At 47.3% G+C, this 17,326-nt stretch overlaps 1 protein-coding gene across 7 annotated transcripts in view; it reads left to right on the top strand.

Moving 5' to 3' along the window:
• Positions 1-16,671, top strand: part of peak1 (pseudopodium-enriched atypical kinase 1) — a 96,981-nt gene extending 80,310 nt beyond the window's left edge. For all 7 annotated transcript variants that reach the window (XM_042109043.1, XM_042109044.1, XM_042109038.1 and 4 more), the window contains 3 exons: positions 1,043-1,263; positions 7,767-8,575; positions 11,088-16,671. In XM_042109043.1, the coding sequence (XP_041964977.1) occupies positions 1,043-1,263; positions 7,767-8,575; positions 11,088-12,440 (2,383 nt within the window). In that variant the 3' untranslated portion in view covers positions 12,441-16,671. The remainder of the gene's footprint in view (positions 1-1,042; positions 1,264-7,766; positions 8,576-11,087) is intronic.
• Positions 16,672-17,326: the final 655 nt, after the last annotated feature.

Here is a 17,326-nt window from a genome sequence, read left to right as displayed (position 1 = left end):
AACCATATAAATGAGTGACAATAGGTAACTGCCAGTTAGTTCTATAATTTTGGTTCAGTATTCTGTTTTGTTCATTAGAAATGGACTGATATTTCTCAGAAGTGCTATCACAGCTGACGATTGACTACCCATAACCTTAGCACTGGATTTTGACAATGAAAAGTGCTTTTATCAGTGCAAAAGACACTTTTTGTGAAGGGTGCCAAGTCTTTTGGCCGTGTCAGTTTGACAGTATTCACTTCCTGCAGCATTTTGATGATATTTTGTGTTGTTTTCTCAAACAAACTCCAAAAGTGTGTGTATTTTGCTTAAAAACCAACATTTCTAAAGGGGTGCCAATACTTTTCAGTGACTGTAAAGGTGATGTGCATTTATTTGTCTTGTTCAGTGATTGTCTGTGTGGAGCATGTTTTTGTGGGAAATTACACACAAATGGTTCATTTTGTGGTTTTCACCCACACACACACACTGACACACTTTCCTACTGGCATCTTATAAAACAGGTGCTAATAACACTTTGGTGTCTGGCACATCTCCACAAAACTTACTTGTGCACACTTGAACCTGTTCAATATAGGCACTAAAATAAGGTACTACATTGCTTAAATGTTCTTTTAAGTTTTTCAGTGTTAAGCGTTTTCTGTTTTTCAGTGTTAAGCATCGAGGATTTTTTTTTTGAAGTATAAGTATATATACTCTTTTGATCCCGTAAGGGAAATTTGGTTTCTGCATTTATCCCAATCTGTGAATTAGTGAAACACACTCGGAGGTGAAGCACACACTAATCCCGGCACAGTGAGCTGCCTGCAACAACAGCGGCGCTCGGGGAGCAGTCAGGTGTTAATGTAGGTGCCTTGCTCAAGGGCACTTCAGCCGTGCCTACTGGTCGGGGTTCGAACCGGCAACCCTCCGGTTACAAGTCCGAAGCGCTAACCAGTAGACCATTGCTTGTCGTGTTAACGGTCCCAACTCATTTCCCTTTCCTCTGCATTTTCTCCTTCTCTCTCTCTCTCCCCACCATCTCCCCCCTCCCCCCTTACAGCCAAGCGCAGATGGAGTCGGCCGAAAGCGAAATGCCCACCGCTGCCTCCCTGCCGGCCAAGCTAGAGTTGTCGTCGGTGGCTGAGGCCTGCGCCTCGAGCGCCAGGCCCATCCTTGCGTCAGCCAGCGAGGGCAGTGCCAGCCTCGGGGAGCAGGAGGAGGAAGGCAGTCACTCGTACTCACCCGCCTCCAGCTCTTGCAGCGCCACCTACAGCAACCTGGGTAAGAGCACACACTGGGAACGCTGGGAGCGCTGGTCTCCCACTCACTGTCTCCATGGTCTGCCAGGATTTTCCAACTGGCGTAAAGAATTTAGCCACAAAGGGAGGGATACGCAAGTAAAAGCTGGACTTGTTGTTTGTTACTGTCTTTCTGCCTTTGCTCCACTCTGTCTCAGTAGATAGTATTATTCGAATGTGCATCAGTAGTTTTTGTAGTCGTCGTGACAGTTGTAAAACTCCTGCACAGTCTCATCAAAACTTGAGTGTTCCTCTTCAGAAACTGTCAGGGGTTGGGTTACCATGACTACAAGAAAAATCACAATGCTGTTGTGCACTCCCTGGCCTGCGCCTGCTATTGTAGAGAAACCAGTGTGCCTCTGTACTGTTGGTTTGCACCCGTACAGTCCATGTTATTGCTGTCATTTGCTTACTCGTGTAGTTTTCAATAGAGAATGAATATAATTTCATGATTGTTGTTGTGAATCCAGTCAAAGTGATCAGTTCTTGTCATTACCAAGTTAAGTAAAAACTTGGCAGTCCAATTTAAGCAATGTAAGTGATATTCTTCTTGAGTCACCAACATCATCCCAGACTCAGATCCACAGGTCCAGAGTTCAAATGAGATGATCTGCACCTGACTCACTAAAGTTACTGTGAAAGCAGAGGCATTATTCATGAGAGGAAAGAGAAACTAGATAGAAATAGAATTACTAATTGGCTGCCCTGCCCTCTCCTATCCTTTTGTGCCAAAAGAGTACATTGACATTCTAGCCTCACACAGACCCACTGCCCACTGAGATCACTAAAATCAATATAACAGCTTGGCTGGCAAGTGATTAAGATTATAGTCATACATTGCAATTGCACGCCACATTCCTTGCTGTGTGACTGAGTGTGAAGCTGCCTGGTTTTTAGGACAAACATGACCGCCTCTAACCCAGTTACATGCTGTTCCATAACTGACATATTTTGGGAGAGGGTTGGCATTGGCGACTCTCCCCATACCTCCTTAATGATGTCCCATGTTTCCACATACTAATGAAACTTGCATAGTCTTTACAATGGAAATAGAAATCAGGAGCTTTCAGTCTGAAACTCTAGTATGCTAGTTATCTCGCAAAGAACTCTTGAGGCAGTTTCCCCCTCCCCAGCAGACAGCTAATTGTGGTAAAAATGATATGTAAGGAAGTGAATGTGTCAATTTGGAAATGTGAGATGTATTTTTTACACTGAAAAGTGTAACTCTCATGCATACTGTATTAGTACACCTTAGTGATGCTGTTTTATCTGACAGAAAAGAATATGTGAAATTAATTTTTCCTCACTTATGTGTCAGGATGCTCACCATTTTTGGGCTCAGCTCTTTGACAGGTGAAAATGTAAGAGAATGTATCCCTGAAATAGGGTGGCATAGGAGGCATATTCTGTACTTATTATTTTGTATTGTTTATTTTGCCCTTGTCACTCAAAATACAATATAGGCCTTCCATCATTCTCCTCACAGCCACTCAGCCATGTAGATGTATGTGGATCTCTGGCTGCACTTCACTGTGTTATTTTGCTCAAAAGGATGACGTTTCTGAAGTTTAAAATGAATGAGACGACAGCACAGGCAGTACAAGTTGTAGTCCTAGTTGTGTAGACTACCACCCTTATCATCCACCCCACCTCCTCTCTCTCTCTCTCTCTCTTCCTCTCTTTCTCTCTCACTCTCTTCCCTCGCTGTGTCCTCTGACCCGTATGATTGCGGTCATTATGCATTGTTCTCCATCTGACCTCTCTCTGTTCAGCTCTCTGTGCTCAAGCCGTTTGCCGCTGCCTCAGCTATGTGCGGAGGAAGTTGAGTTTCCCTGTGACTAACGGCCCAGTCAGAGCCTGGGCAGGGGACGATGCTGGCAGTGACAGGGCTCTGATGCATCCTGCAGGCCCTGGGAAGCTTCTGGAAAAGGGCTTTTCTCATTGCTCCCTAATGACATGTGTGTTAAGCCCCTTGGTGGGCCTTTTGTGAGCAGCCAGGAGTGTGTGTGCTCGTGTGTGTGTGCGTGTGTGTGTGTGTGCCCTGCTGTGTGAGCCATGTGTGGCACTTTGATCTTCTTAATGGGGTGACCATTTGTGAGCTTTTGTGTGTCTATAGGTTTTTGTGTGCGGGTGTGAAAAAACAGCTCCTCTACTGATTTCTGGAGGTTAATGAAAGAACTATTAGCAACATTAGAAAGAACTAGTCACCATCATGGTTGCATGCAGTGTCACGATTTCTGCAAAAGCCTGTCTTCTGCTACTCTGTCACACAAAGCACATGCACTTTCGCCTGACTTACTACAACTCACTATTACAGACAGCACAGTGGAAAACTTATTGAATGCTCTGATAGAGATTTTATTGTTTGGTGCTACAAACAACAATATCCTTCATAAAAGCGAAAAAAGGAACTGTATTGATTGTCTTTATCTGTCGCTCTGCTGCCAATATACACACACACAAACACACACACACACACACACTCTAGCACCCCTCCCCTTTGTGAAGTGTCAGTAGAGAGGAGGGAGCATGGCTGGCTACCTTTCCCTCTCTCCCTCCTACTCCCTCCCTCCCTCTCCCTCTCTCTCACACTCTCTCTCTCTCACTCTGTGTCGGTCTTTGAGAGTGTGGAGACAGTGTGAGCAGGTCTCTCCTGCCTGGTGGCGAGTGGCGCAGCAGGAAATCTTAAAAGAGCTCGCTGAGCACGCTTAGCAGCAAGGATGCTGCTCATGCTTCCGCCACCACCGCCACTTCTCTGAACTTTGTAGCATTTAGTGGGGAGGCACAGAGCAAAAGAGGTAGGTTTTTTTCTCTCTCTATCTCTCTATCTCTCTCTCTCTCTCTCTCTCTCCCTCTCTCGCTCCCTGTCTCACTCTCGCATGTTATCTGTAGATTTGCCTTGCTTGTTTATCTCTCTGCTCTGCGCTGTCTGCGTTGGCACTTGGCAGTGCTGTACTCAGGTCAGTGGAGTGTGCTATCAGGCTTGCCATATGTTAATCCTGCGCACGGTGAGCTGTGATAGGAGATCAGTGAGCAGGGAGGAGAGGTGAGTGTAAAGCTGACTTTTGCTGGCTGTCCTGTTGCTAATCTACACCTGTGAGAATCGGGGTGGGGTGGGGTGGGGTGGGATGGGGGGATCAAAGGAATGGTGATCTGTCATGCTTTATCATGTAGCTGTCTTGTTTTCTTTCTTCCCCCTCTGCTCTGCTTTCAAAGTGCCACAAGGAGTTTTGTAGTGCTGGAATCCTAAGCCTTTGAGAGAGGGTGACATGGGTTTCTGATGGGTAGTTTTAACAGCAACGTTAAAGACGTTTATGTGGAGGAGAAGGCTGGCTTTTACTTTGTCAGTGTTGTATGATTGGAATTGTGTTTCTGTTACCTTTTATGATGAGAGGGGAATTTAGCAAGCTTGCTGACCATCGAAGGGAGATTGAAGGGATTCAGTCAAGAGATTGTCCCATGTGACTCTGACCTTACACTTTCTCTCATTGGCCCTTTAGTTGGCACAGCACCGGTGTTGAAGATCCAATAAGATTACTGCCAACAGATCTACACACACACACACACACAGACACACACACACACACACACACACACAAACACACACACACACACACACACACACACACACACACAGAGAGAGAGAGAGAGAGGGAAAAAAAAACAAGGAAGTCATCAACACGAGGTGATTGTTAAAACAGTGTCAGTCCTCCCCAATATTTAATTTTCACATTGTGAAGTGGCAAAAATTAGCTTGATGATGTTCTCTCCATCCCTTTCAGCGTAGGTGTTTTTTTTTTTTTTCTCGGGCATAGAAATGTGTAATTCTGTTGTGTGTGGGAATAGAGCACTTGGAACCCCTCATTGACTTGGATGCTCCAGGCCAACCCTGTTTGGCATTTATGACGCCCCTTTAGAAATGGAACTCTTCTTATGACCTCAGGGCTATCCTGATCCACCAGAAGAGAGGCTGAAACTCTTTTGCATAGTGAATATAAATCAGACTCTTCTGGTTTGGTATGGGTGGGTTGTTATTAGCAGTGTCAAGCATGTTAAGGTCCCAAGAGACAGCATTGGGACCCAAATTAAGTGTAAGAGTGGGACGTGTGTGTGTGTGTGTGTGTGTGTGTGTGTGTGTGTGTGTGTGTGTGTGTGTGTGTGTGTGTGCGTGTGCCTGTGTGTACCTGTGTGTGTGTATATGTGCCTGTGTGTACCTGTGTGTGTGTGTGGTGTATATAGAGGCTGGGGTAGACTCACCAAGAAGTCGCAATCCTGGCTCACGTTCCAGTATGCATGAAAAGGTGCCAGGAAATAGCAATCTATTTGGGTCAGTCAAGGGAACACCTGAACAGCCACATGTGCAAAGAAGACTTGTTTAGATGGAAAGAAGATAAACTCTTTGTAAGCTTTATTTAACCAGGAAAGGAATTAAGAACAGCTTGTTATTGGCAATGGAGGCCTCGTCACCCAACCGTGTAGGATCATTAAAATATGATTGGAAGTTAAAACAAAACAGTACAAGGTCTCATCAACACCGTTTTTGCCATGTCATTGTTCATTGTGTTTTAATGGTGCCAGGTGCCATATTCCACTCATGGTTGGTTTCTGATTAATATGTAGCCCAGCCAGTGATCAATCAATAATTAATGGTATTTTTAAGCGAGGCACTGCCCCAGGATTTGATTTGTATGCATTCTTTACACATGGGGATCGGTATTTGTCTACGACTATGGTGAGGTCAAAACTTGGATCCTTAATTTAGTGAATAGAAAGCTTTTTGATTGTGTAAGACTTGGAAGGTGAGGAGAATAAATACTTTGGGCTCTGGATTTTACTTATACAGACTTTTTATTATACATCTTCTCAACACACTCAGCATTACGAAAATGGAAGGCCAGAATAACCTCTTCTGGCATTCATTACGAGATCTGTCGTTTCCATGATGAAAAAATAACATCATGGCCCTAAGAGTCTTAGAGGCAGGAGCCCATCTGGAGAGGAGTAGAGATTACACTGTCTTTGGAGGGCTGATGGTGGCTTAAGTGGACAATGTTAAGTGCTATCAGGTCGTGAAACAGGATTCTTCATATCTAACTTACAATCTTATGTAGCTGGCCCTTTTGATATTTTTTTCTATCTTATTTCAAAGATGTTTTAGTAGAAGACACCGAGTGCCTTGGAATATCTGTACATGTTTATTTTTTCACATTAGTTAAACCCATATCTTATGCACAAGCTGTCCTGGGAAGTTCTCAGACTTCTATTGTCATTATTCTTTCTATTTTCTTCCTCTTGACTATTGTTTTTCCTCTCTCTAACATGGAACAGACTTTTGTGATTTTTAGCTTGGTCGTCAAAATTAGGGCAGAATTAACTAAAGCTGTCAGGCAAAATCACCCTTTGCTTGCCTCTTTAAGCCTCACTGGTGTTGGCCAGAAATGAGATTTGAGTTTTTATCTCACCCTCACACGGGCGGTTGGACAGCCCTCTCTCCAGCTGTCCCTCTGGAGGTCCTGACTCCTCCCCAGGAGACCTCCCCCTGGGATTTGTCTGGTTCATCCCTCCAGAGACCGGCCATAGATGGGCACCACAAGGGCCATCTGGGCCTACTGTTTTACCCGGGGAGCTGTGGTGTGGTTTGTCAATAGTGAAGTTAAGTTAAAGTAAACAGTTAAAGTAGGATTAAGCTGACGCTTTTATCCAAAGCAGCAGGAACTCAGAGCATTCAAGTATCACACCTGGGCCCACCTTTTCTCAGGCGTCGACGCTGTCGCTGCTTATTAGGCACATTCGGACACAACAGTTCTAAGAACACAGTTCTACTACTGTAACTACTAGCTGGAGAGGCTACCCCTAGAACTACACAGTTCCTAGGGCTTTTTTTCTGTTTGCATTCACACACACTAGGAACTCTGAGATGACTTAACACACATTAGAAGCCCAATTATTACATGAACAATTAAGTAAAGAAACAGATAGCATTGCTATTTAGTTACTAGCTACTGAAGTGTATTGACAATCTAGAGGCTCATGGTATCAGGAAACATTTAAAAAGAAAGAATCAACATTGTTAATAACATTTATTCTCATCTGTTCAGAAAACATTCGTTTTCATGACAAGAGTCAGTGTCTGTAGCCTTCTCATGCAGTTTGTATGTTATGCAAATTAGAACAGAAGTTGAATTATTTTTACAGAGATTTTTTTTAAAATGTGGCTTCTGCTGTCTTGGCATACACATTAGTCATGGTTCCTATGCACAGGGAAAAGGCCGTAGCCCTAAGTAGGAGCTCAAATAGTTACAGTATTCAAAAGTCAGAGGAACTTTTTAATCCCCAGTTCCATGCTTTCTGAATGTGCAAAAAAACTTGGTTCTTGGAACTGTATGTTCTAGGAACTGCAAAAAGTTCCTACAGTGCGAAAGGGCCTATTGTCATTGTGTTTCAGTTTGATGTAAGAGTGACTTTGTGTTGTCTTTGATCCTACAGGTCAGTCCAGAGCCAACATGATCCCTCTGAAGCACCCCAGGAACGTCAAGGCCTCGGACGACACACTCGCCTCAGTCGACCCGGATGCCCCTGAGTCAGCGGTCAAGGACACGCCGCCTCCCCTCCCCAAGAAGGGCACCGGTGGGCGCACCTCCGCGCCTGATGCCCACCTCACCAGGGAGGTGATGCCACTGCGGCCGCGTGCCGAGGCCAAACCTGGCGGCACCAACCTGAGTGTGGCCAACCCGCTCTACGACCTGGACTCCACCTGGGAGACGGCCAGCCAGAGCTCCTCACTCAGCTCGGAGGCGCGCGGTGCGCTGGACCACGAGTCAGGCGACTCGCTGGAGCGGCCCACCATCGTGGGCAAGGGCCGGCCCGCCAACAGCCTCTCATGCCTGGCCACTGGCGCCGCCACCGCCAACAGTGCCACGGCCGGCCGCGAGTGGCGGGGCTGCCGCAGCGCCGAGTCCCTGGCAGGCCGAGCTCGCACCACGGGCCGGGTGCCCGCCAGCGGAGCCGGGGCGGCAGCCAGCGCCAAGCCTCAGAGGCAGGCTCTCTACAAGGGCATGGACAGCTGGGAGGAGGTGGTGGGCCGCATCCGCGGCCTGCACACGGACACGCTGCGCAAGCTGGCCGGCAAGTGCGAAGACCGCTTCATGGCCGGCCAGAAGGACCACGTGCGTTTCGGCACAGACAGCTGGTCCCACTTCAGGCTGACCACGGGCAAGCCCTGCTGCGAGGCCGGAGATGCCGTCTACTACACGGCCTCCTACGCCAAAGACCCACTCGTCAACTATGCCATCAAGGTGAGAGCCAACACACGTCCTCTGAAAGTTCCTCTCTCTCTCTCTCTCTCTCTCTCTTCTTTTCTTCCTCCTTCTCAATCTCTTTCGTTACCTCTGTAAGCGTCAGCTGGAGATCTCAGGGGACACACTAAAAAAGCTTTACTTTTCATCACTTTCATACCTCTTCGCACTACTGAAAAAAAGTGATATATTTTCTAGGTCACAAGCCTCGCAAATAGTGCATGTTCAGATCGAAACACAAAGTGTCACAGCACAAAGGTGCAGTGAGAAGTCAAAGGAACACTGTCTTGATGAGATGATGCATTTCTTCACTCTGCACTGAGGCATTATGAAGTGAAATATTTTTTTTGGTTGTTGTTGTTAATGTTGTTTTTTATTTAGCTGTTTGATGGAATATTGTCCTTGCTGATGACACTATTTCATCATCTCTGGCTGTTTTGATCTAGTCACTGTCTCAGTAGGAGGTATCGTTATAGTTGAGTGTTTGTTTGTTTGTTTGTTTGTGTTGACTGACATCTCGGAGAGCTTCATTAGTATGCCTCTAAGTGAGAGGGAGAGGAGAGATGGAGCAGAGGCATGTTACCAGACGACTGAGGGAGTGAAGTAGAGAGTACATTATTTACACATGGTGAAAACCTCGCCCTTCAAAACGACTGCTCTATTAAAGACGGGCTCAGGAGAGATGCTTGTTTTTTCTCTCTGATAAATAAACAACAATTCTAACTCCTCTCTCTCCCTCCCTCTCTCTCTCTCTCTCTCTCTCTCTCTCTCTGACTCGTTCGCTCATTTTTTCCGTTTACCTCTCTCTCTCTCTCTGAGCCCCAATTAGAGGAGAGACAACTCTCCTCAGCTTCTTTTTTCTTCCCTCCGCCGTTCTGAAATGGTGTAAAAAAATTTCATCAACTTCTCCTGGAAGCGACAGGGTGCTTCTTTTCACAAGGTCTGCGAGTTCTCACAGTCTCTCATTACACGTTCCCCCCTCCTCCCCATTACACCTCTCAACTCAGGCCTAGACTGGCTGCTGCCGGCTGCACTAGACGCACAGCTGGACGGCACGGGAGCAGCCGAGCAGGCGTTCGCACTGGGTGCCTCTGGTCATCTCCTACCTCCCTCCAAAGGCTCATTATCTTCAAAATTTGGAGGCCTTTATAGTTGAATAACCTCATGTCAAAGAATGTTTTTGTTAAATGTTAAGTGATTAAAAAATAACAGTGTGCATAGCTGTGAGGGATGTGTTATGTTGGGTGGACATCATCGGACATCGGAATTCAAAAGGTCATGCAGTGCGAAGCAGCAGAGCCACTGTGTGAGTGAGCTCGGTATTCTCTGATCTGAATGGTATCCTCCCTCTGCAGGGCCTTACCCCAATTTCTCCCTGTCAGGCAGTGGGAGTGAAGGATTCCCTTTGGTGTTTTAGTGAGGGGATAGAGCCAGAGGAACCACAGAGGGAGAGCAAGGGAGAGAGAGAGAGAGAGAGAGAGAGAGCAGAGGCCCGGAGATAAGGTGGCTGCCCGACCGCTTTGATCAGGAGTGCGGGGGGGGGGGGGGGGGGGGGTTGTGGGCAGAATGAAAGGCATGGGGGCTGTGTGCCGGTGCTGGAGAGTGGGGGCGGCCGGGAAACCTGTCAGCCTGAGTTAGAGCGCTGCCGAGCCGGAGCCAGTCAATTCTGCTGGGGCCCTGCCTGCTGCTGGAGCCGCTCCATCCCCCATCCTCTCTCTCTCTCTCTCTCTCTCTCTCTGCGTTATTTGTGAGATCAATAGCGTAAACGCTAATGCGCACTGCATCATCTGACAGAATGAGAGAGGAGGAGAGATGAAAAAGCATTATTCCCCCGTCATTACCATCTCGCTGGAGGCCATCTCTCATCCCGGAGGTCTCTCTGGCTGCCCATCGCCGCTGGAGCCTCTCTGTGTGTGTGTGTGTGTGTGTGTGCGTGTGCGTGTGTGTTTAAACGGACACTGTTACATAGTTGATGAAGTGAAATATTTTGGAGGGTTTTCCTGCTTTTACTCCGTTCATTTGCGTGATCAACCACTAAGACTGGTGTCTCATTTTCCCACCCACTCAAGTGTATTGGGGCGTGGGAGATCTAACACACCAAATAACTCACTTACACTGTGTTTGTGTGAGCATCTGAAGCACCATTAGCAAACTCACAGGCTTCCATCTTGCAAATCACCTGTGTCACCCACACAGTGACTGCACTCTTAATTATGCAAAGACTCCAGCTTATTCCCATGTCTAAGGGCCATCTGTATAAAAACTAATCTCACATGATATCAAAGTGTTTGGAGGGGAGAAGCATGGAGCATATAAACTGTTGAAAAAATAAACAAACATGGCCTGCTTTTATGTCTTCTCCCAATGTCCCCACAGTAGTAACTGCCTGATGAATTTAGTGAAAAGGAAATACATGCTGTTTTTCATAGCGAGCAGGTTCCTACCCACGAGTGCAGTTAACTCCTGTGAGTGTGAATGTTGAGATCACTGCCTCTTCCTCTCTTCCCTTTAGATCTGCAGGAGTAAAGTGAAGGAGACCCAGCAGCAGTTTTTCCACAGCCTGGCGGTGAGACAGAGCCTGCCGCTCCACTTCAACATCCAGCAGGACTGCGGCCATTTTGTGGCCGATGTGCCCTCCCGCCTGCTGCCCTGGGAGGAAGAGGAGGAAGGTGAGAGTGAAGAAGAAGAGGAAGAGGAGGAAGAGGAGGGGGGGAAAGAGAAGGAGTCGCACAAAAAGGAGAACGGCCCAGAGAGGGAGAAGAGGAAAGAGGTCGCGGAGAAGCGGTCGAGCAAAGAGGCGTCTGAGGCGTCTGACACGGTGGCACACAACGGGCAGGAGGGCGAGGCTGTCGCCGCTACCGCCGGTCCATCTGGGAAACTGCGCAGCCGAGTGGTGGTGATCACGCGCGAGGTGCCCTTCCAGACGGTGGCGGACTTTGTGCGGGAGGGCCGCGAGCGGCACACCCACAGCCCGGACCTGTACGAGCGGCAGGTGTGCCTGCTGCTGCTGCAGCTGTGCTCGGGCCTGGAGCACATGAAGCCCTTCCACGTGACGCACTGTGACCTGCGCCTGGAGAACCTGCTGCTGGTGCACTGCCAGCCGGGCAACCCCTGGAACCTGGACGTGCCCAACGGCGAGCCCAACAACAACAACAACGCCTTCAGCGCGGGCACGGGCGCCAACGCGGGCCAGGGGGCCCTGGCCAACGCCTGCCCGGCGCGTCTCATCATCAGCAACTTCGCCCAGGCCAAGCAGAAGGGCGCGGCACTGGCCCAGCACCAGGCGACGGCCGCCGCGGCCGACGCCATCCGCGACCACTCGCGCCTGGCGCCGGAGATCGTCACGGCCACGCAGTACCGCAAGTGCGACGAGTTCCAGACAGGCATCCTCATCTACGAGATGCTCCACCGCGCCAACCCCTTCGAGGAGTCGCCCGAGCTGAAGGAGCGCGAGTACTCGACGGCCGACCTGCCGCCGCTGCCCGTGCGCTCGCTCTACTCGCAGGGTCTCCAGCACCTGGCCGCGCTGCTGCTCAACGCCAACCCGTCGGAGCGCATCCAGATGGCGGAGGCGCGCGCCTGCCTGCAGTGCCTGCTGTGGGGGCCGCGCGAGGACCTTTTCCAGGCGCTCAGCGCCTCGCCGGGCCCCGGCCATCGGCAGGCCACGCTGCAGAACTGGCTGGACCTCAAGCGGACGCTGATGATGATCAAGTTCGCCGAGCGCTCGCTGGACACGGTGTGCGGCGTCAGCCTGGAGGACTGGCTCTGCTGCCAGTACCTGGCCTTCTCCACGCCGGACTCGCTCGGCCGCGTCGTCCGCATCCTGCAGCACCAGCAGCAGGCCCTGCAGGCACTGCACGTCTGAGCCCCCTGTCTCTGGCGCGCCTCCGGACCGCCTTCGGGCTGCTGCCTAGCGCTTAGCACTAGTCACCGTGCCGACGCCCCTCCCAGGGAGGGGGGCACGGCTGCAGGCCTGCTGTCTCCTCCCCCTCAACGTGCTCCTCTGTCCCACACGGCTACAACCAGACTCTGCCGCTTGGAGAACTGGACAAGTCCATCAGCTTTGTTTGTGGCTGATTATTACTATGCGCTGTACTTGTACCACATGCATTTTAACTACATGTTATGGTTGTGCTTTGGATTTTGTTGTTTATTTGTTGTTGTTTTTCCTGGTATCCAGTCAGACTTGGTTCTAAGGCTTTGAGAGGGTTTGATGACCAGTACTGACCAGTTTTGAGAAACAGACTGACAAACTCATAAAAAAGAAACATGGCAAAGCATATAAGAACTTTCTTAACAGACACAAGCATTTCTTTGATAGAAGTGCCGCAAGAGTGGAGGGGAAAAAAAAAAAGAATTTCATATCATTGCTAAATAATCCATGTACCTTTTGATATAACTGTAGTCCATACTGTGTTTTGTGAGGGAAGTAGCTGCTTCAGTACATCTACCAGTGTGTTTGTTCAGAACAACCTCAGTCAGAATAAATAGCTCGCAAGCAACTGGAAAAGACATACCATCAAGTCCAGAAAGACAACAGAGGAAGGGAGATGAAGGAGAGAGATCAAGTTGACTGAACAGAATTAGAAGGCATTGAATGTCTTTGGAACAGCAAAAATGGCCGGCATATCAGGTACTTGTGAATGAGCTGGTCTGGTATCAGTACTTAATTCACCTGGGATTTTTGGCTGCAATCAAACCACTCATCGCTCACCAACCGATTCACGAATCAGGAGGCTGCCCGCTGTCCACCCAAAAGAGTTCGACCAGTGGAGAGGTGTTTCTGTTTTTTCAAACTGCAAACTGCTGATGTGTGAGTTACGCTCGTTTGGGAAAGTCCCACGCACATGATTGACAGGGAGCCATCGCTGAGGACACAGTATGTGCTGGTGAAACGCCGATCCAGATTGGGCCAAGCTGTTCTGACAGGACTGTCCCTCTGACCCATCCCCTCACCCCTCTAAACCCCCCCCCCCCACCACCCACCCCCCTCGCCCTCTTCACAGGCTGCCCACAGGACGAGCTGTCTTAAGCCCGGGGCTTTAGGCTCTCACAGCCAGGCCGTGTGGCGAGAATATTAATAGAAAGAGGGGAACTAAGGGAGAAAGGGAAGGGAGCGCCACACTAGGACAGACGGGAGACACCCTCCAGCCACGGGACCCTGTCCTCGCGTCCTCTTCTTCAGCACTTAATGCAGATCAGCCCTGCTCAGTTTTCATTTTGATAGGCGTGAAACACAATCACACACACACACACACACACACAAACACACAGAGGGAGGGAGAGAGAGTGATAACAGAGTGGGACATTAGTGGCTGTCTCTGTGGATAGCATCTCATGGAAAAGTGGATGTTCAGGCTGTTTATCCCAAAGTCACCCAATCTAAATCTCATATTTTTCTATCACTGAGTAATGTTATGCAAAACAGGCAACGAGAGAGAGGAGGAGGCAAGCCAAAGATTTGCAGGATGTGTTCTCTCTCTTTCTCACTCTAGCATGTCATCCAGTTATTGCTGGGTAGGGAAATAAGGTTGTTTGAAAGTATTTTTGTAGATCCAAGTGCCCTTACACAGTCGACACTGCATAGCAAATCTGAATCGGTAGATGAAATGCCTCTTGCCTGGCCCAAGTCCGTCAGCCAGGGTTCAAGTCAGAAATGGCACTTCTGTGTCATGCAAGTGAGTCAGAGTGAATCCAGAAGTTATGGGTTTAAGTGAAGCACAGGTCAGAACAGCTCTAGGACGTCTTTTTACAAATAGCTTTGGGTGGACAAATGCTTCTCTACTTAAAGATACCTGTGCAATTGTTGTTAAAACAACATATGGAACTGACAGTATTTAAACATATTTTATGTACTTGATATCATTATATGCAACATAATAAGTTACAACTCTTTTTTTCAGTTTGGCACATAAGTAACAATAAGAACATCTTGCTACAGGTTATTTTTCCTCACATCAACCATGCTATGATATGTAAAGTGTGCTCCAAAGCCAGGATATGATATTTGCAGTGTGTGTATGTTTGTGTGCATGTTGAAGGGGAAGGCTTTGGATGTTTGTATCAGGGACTGCACACATGTTTCTTTTTTTCTTTTTGTTTCTATATTGTCTGTTATATATATATTTTTCCTTTATCGTGATTACGAGTGACAAAAGTTTGCACATTCAGTAGAAAACTGTCACACTCCTAGATGGAGTGAGGGAATGAGTGAGAGGCGTGTCAGCATAAGTGTGGGGGGGGGGGAGTGAACTGAGCTGGCCCCTGTGTTTTTATGTCAGTCCAGCAGCACATGGAATGTATGTGTGTTTGTCGATTTCTAGCGAAGTGACCAGTGACCCTCTGCCCGAAAGGATCCCTCCCTCACTTAAAGCAGCTGCCCGATTTCCCATAGGCTGCACCCACCCAGCTGTCTTTTTTTTTTTTAAACCAGTGTGCAGAACCACTACACTCAGAGAACTCCAGATCAAGAAAGTGACCACTGCCTTAAACCAATCTGCTCCATTTTAGCCAACTGCACCAGCCCAACTCTGCATCATCCAAGCTGAACCACAGAGATCGATTATGTGGTCAAGAGACCAGTGGCAAACAGCCTGTCAGACTGCAGTCCAGCACCACACACACACACACACACACACACACACACACACACACACACACACACACACACACAACACGCACACACACACACACACAAACACGCACACTGCAGCGTGCAAATCAGATTGATGAGCCGACCTGGGAAAGGCCCTCTGTCTCAGCTGCAGTAATGGCAGCCTAGAATCAATGGCAGTAAAAGGGGGGAATTTGCCACGGTGAGATTGCAGCATTTTGTAGCATGTAGCGTTTTCATCAGGTATTCAGGATCATTTCCATTCCTTGCAAACACTCAGAAAAGGAAATTACAATGAAGTTTGTTTCATTTGCCCCCTGAAGTCTTTAATGTAGACTATCTACCATTTTTGCCATCTACCATGATATTTTTTGTATAAAAATGCTTGTAAAAAGAGAGCAGTAGGATATCTCCAGATTACTAAAACAGCGTTATTAAAGGCTCATTCTTTTAAGAGTAATTTTTTTTAAAGAAAATAGTACTGTATGTACGGTATAACTTATGGAATCTGTGACAGGTTATCAATGGCAATGTTGTTGATACACATAGAGACAGTACAGTGGTATGTAGGGTTTTAAAAGGTCCCATTCCACTTATAGCACCCCATTCATCAGCACATCAAAACCGGATTGATTTGAAAAAGCAAAACAGCACATACATATCACTAATGTCTTTCTGCTTGCTGCGGCTCCCTCATCCCATATTACATCCTCACCCCCGAACACACACACGTGCACACACACACACACACTCACACTCTGTGCTCAGTGGCAGTTCTGCTGTGGAGGTGGGATCCTCAACATAGTCGGGTTTGTTCTCAGAGGGACTCTGGACGCATAGTCCAGGTTGCTGCTGACTAGTTTATATACTGAGGAATACACATGGACCGCACTGGTGGCCGTCCTTGTGTCAGACAGAGAGAGTGATCAATTCTATTTGAATCTGTTGTAGTCAACACCATTGTTAAAATCTAATATAATCTACTCAATGGTATCTCTCTACAAGAGAGTCCACCGCACTAATGCTGTGCATTAATGCATCAGCATGCTAGTGTTCTCCTCCCTCTCCAGAAAAGCTTTACGTCTCCCAGCCAGCAGCGCTGAACAATGACCATAGTGTAAAACAAAATGGCCTCAATTGTATTGTGCACATTTGGGAAGAGGTCCTTTGTGTTCCTTTTGATAGTTGCTGTTTTGCTTAGTGTTATTTTTCTGTTCCTGGTTCTAACTGTCAGTGTGCCGAACCACTTAATGAGCAACTGGGAGGAGCTTAGTTACATCAAGTCCATTTACACATTTGAACATGTATGCATAGTGCTGCCAATATTGGGTATATCTGTTTTATCAGTATATTTTAATTGCCACATGAACATACAAAGGAGCTTTCATGGCTTTCTGTTGGTGTATATATGGTGGCTCACGGTCAAACATTGTCGATCAAGTTAACCAACATTAAATAAACAGTGAATATATGTTTTTATACACTCTGTGACTTTATCTGTCTTCTCTCGTGTAAATTATTCTAATGATTTCTTCTCAGGTTTCATATTTAGCTATCTGTATTATCACGTCACTGCAGTCATATTGGTCTTATCCTAAAGCAGAATGGTAAAAATTGTTGAATTTCACAGTAGTCACACAGTTTATGGAATTTCCAGAAATATTTTCTCAACCAAATTTAACAGCTTGTTAAAAGAAAAAAAAAAGAAATACCCTTTTTAAAAAACATGTTTTAAAGCAGTTCTCTCACAAGGAACATTTTGCATGTGATCTACTTAGCAACCTTGTTGAACCAGAATGACTGTACCCACTGAACCTATTTGTAAGTTATCATTACTATGCAAGTCATAGTAATGCATCAGTGTATGGCATGAAAAGTGCCGACTTAGACCTTCCATTAAATCCTTGATCATAATGGCAGTGTTGAAAGGTTCCTTCCTTGAGGAGAACATATTGAACACTCAAAGATCATTATAGTCAACTGAACAGACTACATTTTTGTGGATGTCCGCTTTAGAGCCTGCCTATGCCGAACACATGAAATACGAAGACAGCCCTTAAAAGAGAGCAGTAGGAGTGTGCAAAGTCTATTCAGAGACATGACCACACGATGGAGACATTGTGTTTCATTAGGTGTAG

This window comes from Alosa sapidissima, chromosome 11, assembly GCF_018492685.1.
Source record: "Alosa sapidissima isolate fAloSap1 chromosome 11, fAloSap1.pri, whole genome shotgun sequence".
Lineage (NCBI taxonomy): Eukaryota > Metazoa > Chordata > Actinopteri > Clupeiformes > Clupeidae > Alosa > Alosa sapidissima.
Note: the sequence above shows the minus strand (reverse complement) of the source record. Positions and strands in the feature narration are given on the sequence as shown.